General features: G+C 42.2%; 1 protein-coding gene across 7 annotated transcripts in view; it reads right to left on the reverse strand.

The window, feature by feature from the left end:
* KRAS (KRas proto-oncogene, GTPase) overlaps nt 1–9,463 on the reverse strand; it is a 24,715-nt gene extending 15,252 nt beyond the window's left edge. The window contains exons 1-5 of one of the 7 annotated variants that reach the window (XM_086884995.1): nt 9,168–9,338; nt 8,298–8,315; nt 8,077–8,199; nt 2,446–2,624; nt 567–726 (exon numbers count right to left, since the gene is read on the reverse strand). In XM_086884995.1, coding sequence (XP_086741121.1) covers nt 567–726; nt 2,446–2,624; nt 8,077–8,187 — 450 coding nt within the window. In that variant the 5' untranslated portion in view covers nt 8,188–8,199; nt 8,298–8,315; nt 9,168–9,338. Of the gene's footprint in view, nt 1–566; nt 727–2,445; nt 2,625–8,076; nt 8,316–9,091 lie in introns of all 7 variants that reach the window. The other 6 variants (XM_086884992.1, XM_086884994.1, XM_086884996.1 and 3 more) reach the window with 6 other exon arrangements.
* Between the last annotated feature and the right edge of the window lie 6,503 nt (nt 9,464–15,966).

The following is a 15,966-nucleotide window of genomic DNA, read 5'->3' on the forward strand; positions in this document are numbered from 1 at the left end:
CAGTGAGCTGTGAAGTCTTAGGTAAAGTATCATTTTACACAAATAACTAATTCAGGAATTTCAGACATAGCCTGAAGGTCAATTGCTTAGGTGTATAAAGCATGTCCCCCTAATTAGAGAATCAATGCCTCAAGGAAATTTATTTCCTTGTTATTCCTTTGTTATTAATGAAAACATTTAAAGCAGAATAAACCAATTAACTGTTTGTCTGTTTAATCCTCTTGCTGAGGGAAAAAAAAGCATTTCACCTCTAAGCAGAAGTGCTTTTATTCTACTAAAACCTCTCATAAGGTTAAGAATGCTGCAACAACCTGACAGAGGAGAGCAACAGCAGGCCAGGTCTCACTTCGAGTCTGCCCACTTGAAGCCAATCAATCACTCACTCATCAATAAACAATTATCAATTAGAAGCAAGTTGACAGAAAAAAGAAACACCCCAAGAATTTCAAATCTGCAGAAATGCATCCATTGATATGACCAAACAAATGTCAATGCCTGGAATAATTAACATTATGGTAATTCAGGTGAGAGCTCTGCTTTTGCATCTGGGAATTTTTCAGCTTTACCTGTCTTGTCTTTGCTGATGTTTCAATGAAAGGAATTCCATAACTTCTTGCTAAATCCTGAGCTTGTTTGGTGTCTACTGTTCTGGAAGGCAAATCACATTTGTTTCCTACTAGCACCATTGGGACATCTTCTGAGTCTTTAACTCTCTTTATTTGTTCCCTAAAAACAAAGAAAAAGAAAAGATTGTGTTTAATAAGTATTAATATTAATAGTTTATATGGTAGATTTAAAAACAGTTATAACATTAAATTAACAGAATCGAACATCAGTCCTTATGTTAATCTACTGTACATGCACTATTGGAAGACACTAAAAAATAAATTGATCAATCCTGTCACCATCAAGTTTATCATGTTACTAAACAAAAACAAACCAACCAACCAAAAGCCTGACATTTTACAAACTACTATAGATATTAATGTCATTACACTGGGGTTTTTAAATTTTTAATTTTTTTATTTTTTTTAAACTTTTTAACAGCTAATACCAGAATAAGCTTAAGAAGCTCTGGTATTAATCTTGCTACTTACCTCTTATATTCAACACTCATAATATTCAATTCAATTGCCAAAACACTGCCAAAAGCTCTATGTCTGCTGTCTTGATTTTGTTTTGGTTTTGGGGGAGGTCGTAATTTTATTTTGTTCTTTAATTAAAGACAGCATTTAAAATTCTGCACTTAGGAGGTTTAAAATAGACCACTAGTCTGGCTCTCTACAGTGAGAAATTTGGTATGAGTCCTTTGAAGCAGTAGTTAGAAAGCATCTTGAAAGATGCTAGATGTACTTGTGAAGAAGCTTGAATAAAAATCATTAATTTCATTACTTCTGCCTTCCCAAATATGCTCCTTAATTAATACAGACACTGTTTCCAGCTCTTTATGATTGTTCAGCCTCAAGCCAGTTGAGGCTTGAGACCTCAGGGAAGGTCACCACAGGTCTGTCAATGCACAGAAGAGATTCCAGCACTCAACACCCAACACTCTTTGAAAGAAACTGTGAAGGTCTTATGCAAATCTACAACTCTCCTTAAAAACAAAAATTCCTTCTATGCTCCTTCTTCCCCTTCCACCAACATCTTTCTTGCCTTTTTCCCTTCCTCCTCTAAACCCACAGGAAACCCATCTGTGATATTATACTATTATTATTTCTATTATTATTAATAATATTATTATTACCTAATTGTGGGTAGATTAACACATGTTTGGGACTAACCTTAGGCTGATGCTGATGCACTCAGTGATCTTTGGTCGGAATTTCATTGGCTTCTAATAGAATACCCAGGGAAAATACAGGGTAACAGTAAGGTACTAAGTTATAAATAATCTGCTATGGTGATCACCAAAGCTATTTCTAAATTAGTGTAGCTGAGAAAGAAAGTGTGTGTTGGAATTCTTAACTAATTATTTAAAAGAAGATAATATGAAAAAAATAATAACAGGTTGGTATTTACTGTCATATTGGAGCTTTGTGTTTTTTGTGTCCATCCTTCTCAGGCATCAGGGCTCACACAGGTTATTCTTCTCCAGGTATTTTCCCTTCCAGCCCCAAACAAAACTAGCAATTGACATTACTGTCTGTACAATTACAACAGCTACTGTTTTTCCATCTTAGCAAACAATTTTATCAATGGAATGGACAGAATTTATCTTTGTCTTGACTCAGAATACTAAGTCACAATAATTTACACCTCATTTATGAGCAAAGCAGATTTTCAGATTACCCAAAATTCTAGATAGCAGATGCACAAATAAATTGCAATATTGCTAATTTTCAGACTTTTCCTATTTCATGAGAGACCACTGTATTATTCAGAGGAAGAACAAGCCCCCTGCCCACCTAATACAAAAACTGGTGGATTATCTCTTCACATACACACCTATAATGGTGAATATCTTCAAAAGACTTTGTATTGTTTATGGCAAACACACACAGGAAGCCTTCCCCTGTTCTCATATATTGGTCCCTCATTGCACTGTACTCTTCTTGACCTGCTGTATCAAGAATATCCAAGAGACAGGTTTCTCCATCAATTACTACTTGCTTCCTGTAGGAATCCTAGGAAAATAAAAAATAAACCTTGGTTAACCACAAGCAGGTAAGGTTATGAACATCAGTAAATCCAGAGAGAATCATATTATTTACTAACAAGAAGAAGGACTGAAAAAGTTTGACTGTGCTTAAATTTACTCAGTCTACTAATTTCTTTTTTAAACTACAATTTGCCCCTCATTCTATGCTACAAGAATGCACAAAATAATAATACAGAAAGAATGCACAAGTAAGACAACTCCAAAAAAACCTTTGCCACTAAAAAGGAAGTGAAGAATACAAAGCCTTCAGTTGGGGCAGGAAATCTGTTTTGCATGCCTTAGCAGGTGTGTATAATGGTATCTGTTATTAAGTTATCAAAGCTTAGCTGATATATTTGAAATTCAAGCTTTTCAGCCAGGACAGATCAACAAAGCCATATTAAAACTCTGATGGGCTGGTTCACAGAGATGTCAGAACAAATTATTTCAATGCTATCAAATCAAAGCTTTCAGGTCACTGACTCAAGTAGCTAAAATCTGTACAAAGTCCCACCAGCTAGATTTTATTACATCTCTGTTTTGGTGCCAGGCCTCTGAGTACACAGCTTTAGCAGTGAGGTGGTGAGCATTACATGGCCAATAACTTCTATAAACATCTCTGTGTTTGAAATAAAGCCATGGCAGTGAGTTTAGGAAAGGTGTCATCAACCAGCACCATGAATTATTCCCAGTAAGCAGCTCTTGTAACAAATAACAGGTATGAACACAAGCTCCTGATATCACCTTTCAGCTTCCTTAGCCAGAGATTAACACAATATTTACTGCTGTTCTGACACTATACAGGAGTGTAACTAAGCTACTGGGAAGGGAATTAAAGAATTAAAACTGCAATTCTAGCCAGCTGCAAGGTGAATTCAGAACAACCTTTCTACTCATTTTTGGGCACAGTACACCTACTCTTAGGATACTCTATCCATTTGTAATTTTACAAAAGACTCTATTCTTTCCTTTTGCTCATGCTAAGAAAAAATCAGGAGAGAATTGTAAAAAGACAGTATTTTAAACTAAACCAACTCTGTAATCTCACATTTACTGTTAAATGTCATTAAGGCTCACGATATCAGGTAAAACAATACTTACTGTTTACCTTAAAGATAAAAGTTTGCCTCCAACATGATTTTGGGACTATTTATTTCACAGCAGGGCAAATTCAATGTTCAGGTAAGAAGCAGGTAAGTTACTTCAGAAACATATAAACCATGTTCAAATATTGATACAGCTGAGAAACACACAAGCTCCGACGTGTTTTAAAATAAAGTTAATATTCTATCTTGCTGCTTAAAGGGAAAAAAAAATGACAAAAAATTCCCAAACCTAAGGATTCACCTTCATTCCAATAATGCTATTCAAGAGTAGATCCCCCATGTCCCAGGATACCTTTATCACTGTACTAGCAGAACTTTTATCATCCCAGACATATTTACAAAGCTTGCATTTTCTCTTCTTGCAATTTGACTGCTAGTTCAAAAATATGAAAAGCAGTTCTTGAAAAGCCTGTATTATTCCTTTCCATCTTAAGGACTTCAAAGGGAAGTCCTTTTAGAGCTCAACTAAGCTCTAAACAAAAGCTTTAAGTAATTTTCATCAAAGAAAATAATTTTTAAGAGAAAAGAATTGCTTTTAAGAACTGCCTACCATGTCAGCAGTAGCAGCAAAGACACACCAGCATAAAACACAGCACAGATACAAAAATTACTATTCTGAGGTGCTAAGTTGCTTTGCCACTTCTGGGGAGAAAATCTTTATGACTACCTAGTGAGGGGATTTAAAGCGGAAGGAAAAGAAAGATGTGGGAGAGAAAATTGAAGCTTATGATTTCCAGACAAGTGAAAAAATAAATACTTTGATTTTTGGCCTTTTTTCCTCTCCCTCTTCCAAGACATCAAACCTTAAATCATATTTGATGCTATTAAGTAAAAACAAAATGCAAACTAGAAATAATGCAAACTAGAAAATTAATTCCTGATTCCTACCCAGCTTCATATGTGAAATTCCAGTTTCTCCCCAGTATACAGTATGTAACTACCAAAAATTTCATTGATCGCTTAACCTGCTTTTACTGGCCTTTTGTAAATCATAAAAAACAGCAAGAATTATGTTAAAGTAGTAGTAATTCCATCTGCTCACAAGCACTGATAAGAAAATGTGATCTGAAATCTCAGCTTTACACTATGTACGGAATTTAGCTAAAAAAACCACAGTGCTTAATAAATCCCATCTAGGCAAGTAATTATTACTCCACAAAACTCCATTATACCAGAGATTTAATGCTAAAATATCGCAGCTCCTGAGACTAAGCTATTACTAAATATTGGTGCTTGTTTCAGGAGGGCACAGGTCATTTAAGAACACGGACTTAAATATCAGTATTCCTACATCAGCCGAGGGATTTGGCTAATCCAATTTCAAAACCTCTGACAAGCAGCCATGAGAGCTGCTCTTTCTCTGGGACATTTAAAAGACGACACATATTTAGAGCTGAAATGTCCTGAAAGTGTAAAAAAGCTAATAAATGAAAGAAATTCAAGAGAGCACAAGTAAGATTTACTCAGCCTCGGCCAGTAGAGGGCACTGCCCCAACTGCTCACGCCAAATTTACAATGGTTGCTGCCCATTTAATTTAAAATAAAACACTTAAAATTACTTGGCTATAAATCCTTGCTCGGACATCTCCTTCAAATAAAGCACTGGACTGTGAAACACACATAAAGCATGGATATCTGAGCAACTGCAGCCACCCAAACACTCATTTTCAGTCCTCCCCCTGCCCTGCCATCTGCTGTGCTCAGATTTAAGTAATAAAACACTCAAGCAGGCCCTGAAATTTGACATTTTCCAACCAGGTTATCTGTTGAATCATTAGGTTTATTCCACCAAAAAACAGGAGCAAAATTAACATTGTAAAGGCACCTGTGATTAAGTAATTAGTGTGGTTTTTCCTCTGCTGCACCATATCATGTCTTCACAACATGAGAATTTTAGAAGTGTAGTTTCATTCTGTTAATCATAGGAAATATTTAGAATTATTCAGTAACTGTGTAGTTACGAAATATATCATGGACAACAAACATTAAACTATCTTCTCTATCTTACCCCAAACTATTTAGCTTAACTATCTGCATGGAAAAGGAGTATTTTGCTGTATGGCAATGAAAGAAACAGTAGTAAGTGGCAAACAACAGTAGTGACACTACTGAACTATCCTAATTATTTAACAGTCAGGGCAATTTTAGCCTTATCTTCTCATACTGCCTAAAACCCACTCCACAGCTATTGTTTTTTGATCAGCATCACAACTGCACCTAACAGAAAGCACCATCACCAATCCTCCTCAACCAAGTGGAATTCTGCCCAAGCATAAACTGGAGCATTTAAACCAAATTTTTATTTTTGTTTGCCACTTCAAATCACAGCCTGCCCTTGTTGGCACTGAATTATATCTTACCCACATGTGAGCACACACAAGGCCAGTTACCAGGAGGAGGAAGATACAGTTTCCATCCTCGAGGTCTCAGAATTTACAATGTAAGAACGGGATCTAGTAGACAAGAACTTGTTAAGGGAGCAGAAATAAACGCTGCTGCATGTGACACGCTGTGAACGCTGGCAAAATCTATTGGGTTGCTTAATAACCAGTTAATTTGGTGTCATTCTTAAAGAAGAACACATGGATTCTGGACCACAGCACTGCATTTGTGGCTGCCCCATCCCTGGAAATGGCCGAGGCCAGATGCAGCTGGTCTAGTGGAAGGTGTCCTTGATCATGGGAACAAGATGATCTTTAAGGTCCCCTCCAACCCAAACCATTTTATGATTCTATGAATTAAAGACACAGCTCTGGGATTTTCAGGTTCATTCTATAAGGAACTGTATTTCCAATTTATTATTTTACATTAAAAATGTATTTCATGGCCTTCAGATCACTCAGCTGGTTGAATAGCAAAATCCCTCAAGCGCTCCAGGAATAATGGCATTTAAGTTTCTCTGTTCCTAAACTGTTTACACAATGACAACTTATAAGATGGAACCTGCACAGCACTTTCTGCAGTGCTTAAACACACCTCTAACCTAAGAGAAACTCAGGTAATTATGAACAAGCATCAAAGACCAACAGTCTCCAAAGATCCTTTCACAGCAAAAGGTAAAATCCCATTTGGCTTGTTCCTCTCAGCAAGTTTTGTGTGATTTTAGAGAGTGTTTGGGGTTGTCATTGTAAGACTTCATATCTTAGTAATTGAAAGAGCTGCTCTGCTGCTGTAAGTCAAACACTTTTCTGTACAAGTCTAGTCACAAAATCTGCTGCAAGCAAGACGTTATCTAGCCATGCAAGAGACAAACAGTAAGACACACAGGCACATGAAACAACCTCAACTCAACACATCTATGTTTGGGCTCAGGCCCTTGCTAAATTTGTGCCACCTCGGGGCACTGGCTCCTCTTGCTTGTGTCTCCCTGAAAATCACTACCTACACATTTCCCAAGTCTCCATTTTAAGCCCAGATTTAAACACCTGTGATTCCTTCAAGTGAGCCTGGAAGTGCCTTGCTGGATAAACATATAAATAATAAGTCATGAGATGCAGAGCTTCAGTGCTGGGAACATAAAAAAACCTGGGGTAAGTTATGGTGTCATTTCTCCTTTCATAGAGTCGGAGGTTGTTAAATGCAACAATCCACAGGAGATTGAAGACAGCACTGATATTTTTCTTGTATTTAAAAAGCAGAGCTTGCCTGCTCATTATAAACCTTTAAAACAGCACAACTTTTAAAGTTTAAATACAATTTCAAGCTTTGAGGTACTGAGCCATGTATTTCAAAGAACCCATTCCAGAAGGTATGCTGTAACATTTTCTCTAGATAGGAAAACACACACTGGTGTGTTTAAACAGAGAAAAAAATAAAACAAAACAGGCTCCAATTTTTGCTTCATTCACTGTAACATTCTAACACACATTTCTCCCTGTGTGAAACAGATCCCAGTGATAGGAGCTGAGAAAGACTGGCACATGCGTTTCACAACCACTAATTTATCTTCTTAATTCCTTCTTATCAAAGGAAAAATGTCCCATCTAAGAGGTTGCACAAAGCTATGAAGAGTTTCACCAAGCGTTTTCAAGGGAGTTTGCAAATACTTTGTCATGGAGATCCTAAACACAAGTATCCAAACTGCCCAAGGATACATGGCAATTAACACCACGCTTTTAACTGATCAAAACTGGTAATTTTTTACTGCAGCTGTTGTTCCACAGCCAGATCAAGAAGTAAGACAGCAGTTCTGTCTCCAAAGCAGACCATTATCTATCTCTGAGCTCTTTCTACTATAAAGCCCTGTCCTTGTGGTAAGTGTCCAAAAGCAAACAAGAACCATTATTAACTGATAATCTCCCCTCACAAAAAGTATGAGATGAAAGTGTTTACCTCTATTGTGGGGTCATATTCATCCACAAAGTGATTCTGGATTAGCTGTATTGTCAAGGCGCTCTTGCCTACACCACCAGCTCCAACCACCACAAGTTTATACTCTGTCATTTTTTAGCAGACCTGATGACAAAGAAACCAACATTAAGCAGAGCTGGGCTCCCACTAACGAGGATGCTGCCGGTGCCTTCTCATTCAGCGTCAGGATCCTCTACTATTACCGGGAAGCAGCTCCCTCCCTGCAAGACAAGACAAAAAGGGATGAGGGAATGCTGTTCCTCAAATATTACACACACAGGGAATGTGGAGCGGGCACTCGGCCGACAGGCAGCGGTCACACAAAGATTTAAAGAACACGAAATAAGTTTAAAAAAATATATATTTTTTTAAATACACTAAATAAATTTAAAAAGCACTGAACTCCGGGAAAGGCCAAAAGAGTATTTCGTGCAAGGAATTAATCCGTGAAGGGATTTAGTTCCTCGCCGCTTCCTCCCGGTGCCTCGCAGAGCCCGTCCGGGTTTCCCGGAGCGTCCCAGCTCCCCTCGGGATGGGGCTCACAGCCGGGAACGCGCCTCCAGTGCCCGGACAGGAGACAGGGCGAGCACGGCTTCCTCTACACAGTTTAGGGTGGGCTTTATTAATTTTTAATTGCCGGGCGAGCCGTGCCTGCGGGACCCCCGCGGCTCCGGGGCATCGCCCGCCCCGCCCCGGCTCCCTCTGCCCCTGCCAGCGCCGCGCCCGCGCCGCCCCAACTTTCCGGGTTTAAGGATTTGGGAGAAAAGGTGGAGGGGGGAAATAAATCCGTGAGGGCTCAGGGAGGGGTGGGGGATGTCTCGGGCGAGCGCCGGGTCCCGCAGGGCGTTGGCCACCTGTCCCCTCCCGCCGGGAAGGACCGGGAATGCGGCTCAGGGGGATGCCGCCGGGAGCGGCTCAGGGGGTGCGGGATAGGAGAGGGAAAGGGGGACGGGGAACGGCGATGGGGGAGAAAAGGGGCGCCGGCTGCACTTCCCACCTCGAAGGGAAAGCGGAGAAGGAGAGAAGGAAGGAAGAGGGTCGCCCCGGCTCGGCGGGGTGGCGATAGGCGGTACCTGGCTGGCCGTGCCACGGGAGCTCCCGGCACCCACCGTGCCCGGGTCGCGTCGCGTCCCTTCCTTTTCTCTCCTTTCCCTTCCCTCTCCGCCTGGCGTCGCGTCCCGTCCCTTCCCTTCCCGTCCCGGTGCGAAATGGCGGGGGACGGGCAGGGCTGGGCGGGCGCTGCCCAGGGAGCCGAGCACCGATGCACGGATGGACGGCGGCGATCGATGCGCTCGGCGCTCCAGCGCCCCTTGCGGCAGCGCCGGCACCTCCCTCCTGCTGCCGAGTAGGGGGCCGCGGGTTCGAGACCGCATCCGGCCACTCCCGTGTCCAGTCCTGGGATACTCACGATGAGGGAGACGTGGAGCTCCTGGAGCGGAGGCTGCGGAGATTATTTAGTGATTGGAAAGGCTGACGGGGTGGGGCTTTTCAGCCTCGAGAGGCACCCTCAGTCCGGTCTGTCGCTGTCTGCAAGGAGGGCTCAGAGCAGGGCCCAGGCTCTGCTCCGGGGGGCCCAGCAATGGCACCAGAGGAACGCGCAGGGACCGATCCCAGGAAGTTCCACCTGGGCAGGAGGAAAAGCGACTCCCACAGATTGCCCTGAGAGACCGGGAATTTCATTCACTGGGGATATTCCAGGGGCATCTGGACACAATCCTGTGCGCTGTGCTCTGGGATGGCCCCGCTGAAGCAGGGAGGTGGCACCAGGTTCCCCACTGAGGTCCCGTCCACCCTAACCCGTTGTGGGATTCCGTGGGGCCAGAGGATGTGAGTTTGGGACCAGGGAGAGGCTTGGAGGAGACATTTGGGAAGAGTCCGTGCGGGAAGTGCGCGCTCGAGGGCGGTGAAGGGAAATGTATACAATTCCAGCATTTCCTCATCGTTTCCCCCTTCCCTCACTGCCCGTTGGGGACCCTGGAGGGGAAGAGGCACAAGAGCCACCATAAGGCTCGGGACAGGCTTGTCCTGAGGGGACACGTGGAGTGTTACACATACAGAGCGATTTTATCCATCATGGAAATGACAGCAGAGGCTTTGTGGAACTGCTGCGACACTTACAAACCAAATAGTTGCTCAGCTTTCAAAAAAAAAATTGCAAGGTTTGATTATTAGTGAATAACAGTTAATAAACAGTGTTTAGGACTTTTAAACAAGCTAACAGATGCATAGTAGACCATGATTTCTTATAAAAAGGCTAAAACTGTAACTCTGTGTAACTGAAATACGGAATCATAGAATGTCCTGAGTTGGAAGGCTCCTTAAATATCATCCAGTTCCACCCTCTGCCATGGGCAGGGACACCTTTCACTATCCTAGGGTGCTCCAAGCCCTGTCCAACCTGGCCTTGGACACTTCAGGGATAGGAAACTCTGTATGATCCCCATTTCACCTCTCCCACAAATTTAGGTGTCAGTAACCTAGTAATTTTTGTGTTAAAGGTTATTGGTTTGGTTCCCAACAGCCACAATAAAAAAAAAAACCCTCACAAAAATCCATGTGACAGAGTAACATGAGATCATCTTGCAAATCAGGGTTATTAATTAGGCTGCCTCACATGAGCAGATGTAAAACCCAAAAGTCAGACTTGCTTTCAAAGAGCGAGTAGCCTGGTGGTAAAACCACAAGCTTGGGATGTGGGAAACCCTGAACCCACACAGCCACAGCTGGGATCACAGGAGTATCCGGAGAGCAGCTGCTGTTGGCAGAACCTTCTCCATGAAAACTTCAGGTCCTGATGACAGCTTGTGCTGTCCTATCTCCATAGGATCTCAGCAAAATGTGCCAACAATCCTTTTGCATGTCACTTGGAGGGAAAATGATTTGTTAGGATTCTGGAAAAAGCAGAATGCAAAGCTGGGTTTTTTTTGTGCACAGGTTTTGTTTATAAACATCTATTATGAAATTGCTTTTTGCTGTATTTGCATTTAATTTAGAAATATCTTCTTGTGCTTATGTGTGGAGTGGTTTGGAAAAGAGATCAAATAAATGAGCTGATCAAGAACATTAAGTGCAAGCCCACTCACTGCATTGATATGAAAGCTGGTGATAGTCAGTACAAGTGATGGAAAACAGATTCTGTGGAAGTTTTTTTCTATGAGTTACCATCTTCATTTTAGTGATTGTTTCCTTGGTGTAATTTGCACAGAGAATTCATGAACATGTGCAAAGATGATGCACACCCTCAGATCCCAAACCAGTGTGCTGCAGCTAAATACTTCTGTTAAGTTAAAGCATATTTTCAATTCAAAGTGTCTTCTTCACAATGGCAATAAAATACTCCAGTCCCTGTCTTCTGGATCCTCCCTGGGTATGGAACATTGAGGGCAACACCAGTCACAGCTCCTTACCCCAACAAGATGCCTCCCTTATGGTAACAAGCACTAGGCCAAGTATAATCGCACATTTACAGTACTCAGATTTGCCCATTCCTAAACGTGATACAGTAAATTCAACGACATTTTCGCTTTGAGAATACAGGAGCATTCTTGACCCGTCAGGAGTTGCAGGCTGGGGGAGCAGGACATGTAAGATTCAGCTCCAGCCTGGGGATGAATAGTAAGCTTTCCCTGTTAACAGAGAGCATTGGACAAGCTGGGACAAGAGTTCATTTTCCTGTGGCTTTTCCTGGCATTGAACTCTATGCAAAGCAGATGCAAAGCCAGTGTAGTGTTAACACAGAAAGGTAAGTGAGTTTTGTGCAACTTCAGGTTTGCCTGCTGTGAATTAGGAATATTAGTAAAGAGCATTATTTTTTCAGATAGGCCAAGGATGGCAGTGATACCTACATTGCTGGACAGCAATGGATTCGGTCCTGGTCACATAGTGATGCTTCCCTGGGTTTAGCCAGAGGTTGTTTGGGATCTGAAAGCCCTCAGGCTTTACCTTTGCCTCTTCTTCTCCCAGGAAAATCAAGACTTTTAAGGAAGTCCTGCCAACTTCCTTCTGCTGCTGTCTTGTTGAGATCACCTACAGAAGATTTTTCATTTTAAATTCTATTTAGAATAGTACAAATGTGCTTGCAATTTTTTGTCTGCTGACACAGCAGGATACAATTATATTCCCCAAGACTTTTAACTCACTAACTCTACTCAAGACAGGATCTACAAGACATTTATACAACAGCGTACAGTGAACTTAAATATATAAATATTTGCATCTATAGATAAATATTGCTCCATGTGCAATTTGAAATATGTGAGTTTATATTAAAATAAAGGCTATAGTTCTCATGAGATGGTGACTTTTACACCCTGTCAAATTTCCTGGAGTGGTCTGGGGGGCTCCAGTAATTTTACATGTATAGATTGAAGTCTAACAAAGCTGAACTCACCCAGAATATGAATACAGCATGTATGGACTCACACTGAATGGGAACATGTATTGCCCCATCATTGCAAATCTCTTTCAAATTATCTGATGGACCACAAGAAATCCACAGACACTAAACCAAAAATTACATTTCAAACCCTCAGCTATGTAAAGCATGAGTCTAGGTCCTGCTCCTTTGGCTTCAGTTGCAACTTGGTTGGCCACTACCCACTTAAAGCATAAGAATAGCACAAGGTCTTGCAAGCCTTCCTTCTTTTTTAAACATGTAGGCACTAAAGGAAACATGGCTAATGTATTTTTTCTGCAATAACATTAGATTTGGCTTGGAAATAACATGTTAAGATACATGGCATTTGTGAATGGTTTGATTTTTGGTTTAATTCAGCTGTCTCTGACTTTTTGAATATAGTTCTCTACTAAAAATGGGGTGGGGAGAAAGGAACAGTTCCACTGTGAATTATTCTTTACAAAACTGGATGCTTTTGCCATCCCACTAATGTCATCTGGCATTAATTAACATAGCATCTCTCTAATTATATTGTCAGCATACAGCCACCAAATTAAAATAAAAAGAGAATCATTAAAATTTCCCAATTTAACTTCAACATTTCTTTTAAAGAACGATTTTTCAACTTTTGTGTATGTAGGAAATCATCCAAAGCCCACTGAAGTTAATGGGTTTCATCCAATGGGGCCCAGAAATGTTTGGAAAAAATCAGTGGGGTGTCCAAATTGCCTCTCTAAACTGATTCTGTGCCTCTTTTCTGTTGTTGGCACCAGCAGCTCAGCACCCAAAACTGAGGGTGCAGGGCTGGTGGCTTCCTCAGGGGAGTGAGGACCCTTCTGTGCAGAGGAAAAGAGGGCATAAGCATAGTAGAAGTCCACCATCTCTCTGCTCCCTAAAAGGAACACAAGGCAGAAGGACTTAGATAGATCTCTGCTACCTAAGACAGCATGGAAGAGCAGGAGGGTTGCAGCATAACCTGCTTCCATCCCAGGTTTCTGTGTCACACCTTGATCAGCTGCCCCCCTGATGCTCTCCTCGTGAGTTTTGTGTGTTTTTCTTCCAGTGGAGAGGGCTGTGGAGGAGAACTTGGCAGAGTGTGTGTTCTCAGTCAGCGAGGGCTCAGAGGCTCTCTGAACAAAGCCTTGGGTTCCAGCTAAGTCCATCCCGCCTCAAAGCACCCTGTCCGTGGGCAAGAGGAATCCGTGTGTGAGGCTGATCCAGGCTGAGGCCAAGCCCAGAGTAAAACACCGGTTTGATTTTGCCTTTTGGCATGGCCTAGAGCTCAGTCCTGCTATCAGTGAATGGCATTGCTGCCACTTGTTTGTGCCCGGCCCTCCACGTTAGCACTGTCTGCCCTTCAGCATCGCTGGCCTCTGCAGGCATCCCTTGCTGTTATTAAAGTCTTTGGGATCGAGCTGATTTCTACCTCACCAAGAGCTTCACCTCTCTGGAGTTTGGAAAAACTATACATCGCCCTGAGATGATCAAAAACACATGGAAAAATATTAAAATGGTTCATAAAGAGAAAAAAAAAAAAAGAAATATTTTCTTTCCAAGACTTTTACTGCTGGATTTTTACTTCAGGGGGGGAAAAAAAGAAGATGCTTGTCAGCACTTCAGAAACTATGTTCCTTTTTCCACCTCAGCAGCCCTTTGCCTATTTTGCCTAGACCTGTTAAGCCGAGTATGTTGCTACAGCTCAGGACAAGGCATGGAGAGCTAATATTTTTCAAAGAAATAAAAAACGTTCCAGCAGCAGTAGCAGCTCACGTTTTTCTTGGACAGGATGTATTTCCCCAGCTCCCCTGGGAAACTTGAGGCAGAATCCCAGGGTAGCCCTTCTCACTGACTGCTGTGTTTGGGCGTCAGTTGTTTGGGGAGTATGAGCCAGACTGGGAAAATCAGCCTCTGGAGATGCTGGACAACTGGAAGACTTAGGGAAGGCTGGAAGCTTCTGACCTCAGGATCCACAGACCTCTCAAAGCTTGGAGCCTGAAGAGCCAAAGGCACCCAGGCTTACAGTTCAGGGAGCTGCCTGGTGGCTTTGAAGCAAGCAAGTAGTTTAAATTGAAATCACCACTTCCACACAGATAGACACAGAAAATTCCAGGTGGAAAATCTGTGTTTCTCCATCAGGGCCATCATCTGAGTGCAGTCATTTGCCATCAGAAGGCTGGTTAGCACAGGGCTGTGTTAATTCAGGGAGCCCTGAATGCAGAGGGCAAAGAGCATGCTGGGCTCATCTTACATGGCCTTTCCCATGGAAAATGGGGTGCTGCCCCTTCCATGAAGATGCACATGTCTCTTGCTACGTTACTTTCATGACTGTCAATGATTCTCATTCACTGCTATCCTGAAAGCTAAAATATGGAGTGGCATTTTTGGCGTGTCAAAGTAATGCAAGACTGTATTCCCTGTGACTTCTGTGTTCATGCACACAGTGTCAGAACCTGTGTGTGCAGGGCACATACGCAAGGCCACTACATGGAAGCGGTGGGATATTACACGGGGAGAAGGGCAAGCACACACCCACATTCCTGGGCATGAGGAGCTTAAAACACATATGGTCTCTGAGCAGATCATTCTGTGAACTGAAACTAAGCATGAATATACAAATTTTCTGCTCATTCCTCTTGATTACAAAGCACACTCTGGTAGGTTGTAGATGGTCTAGGACAGCCCCTGCAGCCAGATCCTCCACCAGCATAAAGGAGTGAAGTGTGAGTAGAGTGATACATAGCCAGCCAGGTTTGGGCTTCACGAGGTTATATTTGGAACTAAGTTTTGCAACTTAAATGTGTGGCCAGAGGCAGAGAGGACCCTTCCATCCCTGCAGTGGGAGACAGAGACATGTGACTAGGGTAGAAACCTCTGGTGAGCTAAACTTTTCATTCCTGTTGCTGCCCAGGCACAAGGAGGCATTGGACAGTGGTTGCTTCTGAGTATGGCCAGTGCCAACCAGATTAATCATCTGTATCCCAAATAACCAAGCTCTTCTTGGCACAGCAGCTTCCACACTCTGCCAGAGCCATAGGCAAAAAAAAAAGAGGGTCCACACTACTCCTGCCTCTTCCCATCCTGGTCTGCTGTCCTCACTCTACCCCTGGGGCCAGCCTAAATAAATGATATGTGTTAATATATATGTTATATAATTTTATATCAGTCTAATTTATTTTTTTTTTTCTTAGTTTATGCCTCTGGTTGTTACTACCATAATAACTAAACAAACACAGGAAGAAACAATATCTGTCTGCAGCAGCAGCAGTTTGGTTACCTGCTTCCTCATGCACACACACTCCAGGGCTAGAATTTCATGTCAAGAAAAGCTCACTGTACTCGAGGTTGCAGGTCCTGCTTTGCTGTGCAGTAATTCAGTTTTCATTCGGCTTCGTTTCAGGAGAATCCACTGTCCATTCAGCAGATTACACATGCAGAATTTTCTGGGAGTGGCTGCATTTACTCCAGACTTGAATTAG

Source organism: Cyanistes caeruleus, chromosome 4, assembly GCF_971803275.1.
Source record: "Cyanistes caeruleus chromosome 4, bCyaCae1.hap1.1, whole genome shotgun sequence".
Taxonomy (NCBI): Eukaryota; Metazoa; Chordata; class Aves; order Passeriformes; family Paridae; genus Cyanistes; species Cyanistes caeruleus.